The sequence below is a fragment of the Sphaeroforma arctica genome (genome assembly GCF_001186125.1).
Source record: "Sphaeroforma arctica JP610 unplaced genomic scaffold supercont1.1234, whole genome shotgun sequence".
NCBI classification, from domain to species: Eukaryota; class Ichthyosporea; order Ichthyophonida; genus Sphaeroforma; species Sphaeroforma arctica.
In genome coordinates, this window is record NW_014039324.1 from 1 (window position 1) to 4063 (window position 4063).

Below are 4063 nucleotides of genomic sequence, written 5' to 3' on the forward strand. Positions count from 1 at the left end.
TAAACCCTAAAACCCTTTTTCTTCTCGTTCCAAGGGTCTTCTTCCTTACTATGACAAGTTACACTAATGTCTGCAGCTGGCATCGTCGTGAGACTCGGAATCAACACGTGGTGGCTTGTCCAACTGGTATCAGTGATTTGGTCGCAGACTTCCCCCTTGGTGCAGAATAAACATCTTCACTTTCGAGCGGTCACCTGCCGGCCGGTCGTATTGTAAACACTTTTCCTCATTGCGATACCACTAAGCCATATAGTGGGAATGAAACAAGGGTGGGTGGGAATAACGCATGACGGAATAATGTCATGACGTTAAGGGGATTGCATAAATATAATAGGGAATGAAGACCTCGTCGGTCTGAATGCCCGTTATATAGCAATCGACACCGTTTGATTGCCCTATAATAGCCATTGGAAATAGGAATACAAACAATGTATTGTTCTGCGGCACATTATCATATTAATAATTACGTTATTAATCTGATCATGTGCGCATAACTATTCATTTGTTGTATTCCTATCAACCCCAGCGCCAAAGGTGATGTTCATCTATCGCAATGTCCCGAAAGGTAGTCCTCTCTTGCTGATATCAGAACACATCCCTCATCAGGGAGGCGCCCACTGTCTACTGCCTGCGGGGTCTACGTACTCCCACCGCTGACGTCATATTTTCGTACGGAAGATGATTGGTGGTCTCCGAGGGCGGCAGGAGCCGGCACACCAATCAAGACGCCGTTGAGATCACGGTCACCTTGTGTTATCGGGTTGCTACGCTTATAAGACTTCAGCGATGATGGCTGCACTCCGGGTATGGCCGCAATAACATCATCGCTAACCCCCAAGGAATGATCAATTGCCACAAAGCCACGTCTCATGCCATGTGGAGATTTGTGTTCCATCTTGTCAGTGATGACGGCATTCGTGTTATCAAAAGCAACATCCTCAAACGCCACATGGTACAAAGTCAGCCGCCGAAAACCGAAGCACCAGTAAAATGCCAGTAGTGCTCGTGTTGCTACATCCACTTTGTGCGAAGTGGTTACTTGCAATATCATATCGATGCTTAAGACTTGCACGCCTTCACCAGCCTCTGGTCTGTGATGATGCACCAACTGTTTGAAACCTTGGATGTTAAATCGCCCAAGTCTCGTCCGTGTAAGGTTGACTGTTCAGTTGGGTAGCTCTCCACTTCAACGCAGATTGATACTTCTTCAACTCGGCCACTGTGCATCCTTGATAGAATAAGTATGCACAGAAGTTCTGCAACACGTCTGTCTGTGATGGTTGCGCAACTGAACCCACCGCTACTGAACTAGAATCATCTTCGGATAGAAACTGATCCCAATACTGAAGACCAAGCCGGTAATTGGTCTCCGTGGTTTTCTCGATACCTCCTGTTGCTAGGGTACGCGACACCTCATTGGCTGGAACTAAAGCAGATAGCTTCTGGCGTTTTGCACGGTCGGCTCGTACAATTCTGCCATATACTGATGTGGTAGAATCGCCTGTTTGAGTTTTTGGGCCACGTTTTCGGGATAGTGAACTGCTCCTCTCTCCAGAATAAGAAATTCCGGGACGTGTTGCACTATGTGTGGCGCCACCATACTGCTTTCGGCCAGTATGGAATTATTAACACCGACTTGGTCAATTGTGCATCCAGTTTGGTCAAGATGGTGGGTAGCATCGTCTCCGGTGGGGCTAGCATCCCCAGCTCCTGATCCCAGCGCGTTGCGAAGGGTAACAACTCCTTCAGATTTGCGTGATGGGCCAGGTGCACATAGTAACTGTCCGGAAACTCTGGGCCGTGGGTCCGGTTTTGAACGGCCCACTTTAGGTATAATTGGAAGACTGCCCTTATCGTCCAATGATACTGCAACAGCTTCCCCATTCGTGATAAATCGTCCGCTGCTAGGTTCAGCTTCCCCGATAAGTAGCCCATAGCAACCGGCCACCGGAGGTGCTGATAGTGACAGAGCCAAGTTAGCCGTCGTAGCTGACAGTTCATCAATCTGGATGGACTGCATCGTTTCCGTAGTGCGTGAAGTGCGGTACTGGAGTCCGTCAGAACCAAAAGTGCTGATGTTGCCGTTATCAGCTTCCTGTCGACAAAGTGTTCGATGGCCAACACTATGGCTTTCAGTTCGAGTACTGCGATGGGCCACCGACTCTCCATTTGTGTCCACATGCCGGCGAATGAGTACGTCTTCGCTTCGAAATTGAAACGTTGCTCTATACCCTATCTTCGATGAATCTCTTGTGAGTTATCCATTGGCGGCCGGTAACCAAATAGTCCTCGCCTCGAATTGCTTCACCATCACGTTTATCTTGTCGATCTTCTTCATGACAGCTCCTGATATTCGTATCTCCTTCTTCGTCGAGTTCCATTGGTTCACCAGGCGTATCTCTGCGACGAATGGCCGAAGCCCTAAGACCGCGAAGACAGCCCATTGGAGGTGGCCCAGGTATGACTACCACTGACGAATAGGCACTCGTCTGATGTTTCTTCGGCACGTAGCTTTGATCTTCCGGCTCAGACCCAGAAGTTTCGCTTGAAATTTCGGCGAACACCAATCCCAGTTCGTTGATCAGGGCGTCGATGAACGCCTTGTGACGCCTGATCTCGTGTGAACGACCTAGTAGTAACAGATCGTCCACGTACAGAATGATTCGGATCCCCTGCGACCGAACCACTCTTCTGAACACGTCCATGAGGCGGTTGAACCAACGTTGCCCCCATCGGAAGGGCCATAAAGCACCATAGCTGTCCTGTCCTGTCCCGAAACTGCCACAGTTTGGGCTCGGCCACTGCTAGTGCGTAAAACCCGTCCTGTACGTCCGCCGAGAGCAACACATCCCCTCGTCGAGCTGTTTGGGTCAACTTGTCCAATCCTTCGATTCGAAACTTCTTCTTCTTGGCGTGGTCGTTGATTATTGCCGGAATGAGGATCAGGCGGGCCCGAATCCCGTCCTATTTGGGAATCATGAAGGCCGAATGTGACATGTGCAGCTCCCATTCCTCGCACTGTCGGATTACCCCCGATTCGAACAACCTGGTTAGCTCGGTCCTTTCCATCTTCGGTGTTACCTCCGCGCTGACCTGCCCAGTTTGTTCCACTCTGGCCTAACGACGTATCGGATGGCCTCTGTCACGGTCCTTGGGGCCCGGTAGTGTCGCCATTTCTGTAGCTTCTCCCGTACCCGTAAATAATGTGCTTTGGCCAGCTTTACCTGTCCTTGTCTTCCTTAGCGGTCTTGCCCTTTTTGTCTTTTCTACCTTTGTCCTTGTTTTCCTTGTCCCTGTTCCTGTCTCTTTTCTTGTTAATATTCACTCGGTTCTGTCTGTAAGATACAGCTACCTCAAAGTCGCGCTGCTTCTTCAAGAATGGTCGAACGATATGTCCGATGTACGGGTCGTTGTCGCGCTCACCCCGCCACTGTCTCTCACTGGCGATGGCGATGGCTGGACCGTGCTTGACTCCGATGTACTTGGGGCCAATCAGCTGTGCTTTATCACGGGATAACGTGAATATAACTCCTCGATACAGCCTCTCTCTCTCTTCCAGAGGATATCCTCCAAGGTCTATCTGGCACAAACTGTGCATCAGGAAGTTGGTGTGACGAATCAGATTCGTCAGCTCGATTGCGGCAAGCTTTCCCTTCTCCTCAAACCACTCAGGGCAGGTTACGGCCGCGCTCGCAATTCCCCTGTTGAATCGCAGGTCCTCCTGCAACCACAGGTGTGCTGTCCGGGGTCAGGGGCTGGACTTCCCTCGAGCAGTAGCCGTCGTCCGTCTGCGGATTATACTTCTACAATCAAAGTAGCAATATAATCACTGTGAGCCAGCTCACAGGCGAAAGGCAGTCAACTACTACTGCCACCAGATAAGAAGAGTATGGAGAGCAACGGAGAGGACCAGCAACCAAGAAGATATCGAGAACTGGACTAAACTGAAGAAATACACGAAGAGATCCTGAACAGAGGATACATACATTGTGGAAGGGGGCGAGAGTCCATATACTCTCGCCGGTCTATCCTCTGGAAGAGAGAGGGAGGCTGTATATATATA

At 50.0% G+C, this 4063-nt stretch overlaps 2 protein-coding genes across 2 annotated transcripts; both read right to left on the reverse strand.

The window, feature by feature from the left end:
• Positions 1–637: 637 nt before the first annotated feature.
• SARC_10398 (hypothetical protein) lies at positions 638–2705 on the reverse strand (the record flags this gene model as incomplete). Its single annotated transcript, XM_014295559.1, has 4 exons — positions 638–1119; positions 1163–1412; positions 1457–2095; positions 2232–2705. 4 exons carry the CDS (start codon positions 2703–2705, stop codon positions 638–640), a joined length of 1845 nt encoding a protein of 614 aa, XP_014151034.1.
• A 515-nt stretch (positions 2706–3220) lies between these two features.
• On the reverse strand, positions 3221–3721 carry SARC_10399 (hypothetical protein; the record flags this gene model as incomplete). The annotated part of the gene is made up of 1 exon (XM_014295560.1): positions 3221–3721. A coding segment is annotated over one exon (501 nt), but the record flags the coding sequence as incomplete, so codon positions are not given.
• Positions 3722–4063: the final 342 nt, after the last annotated feature.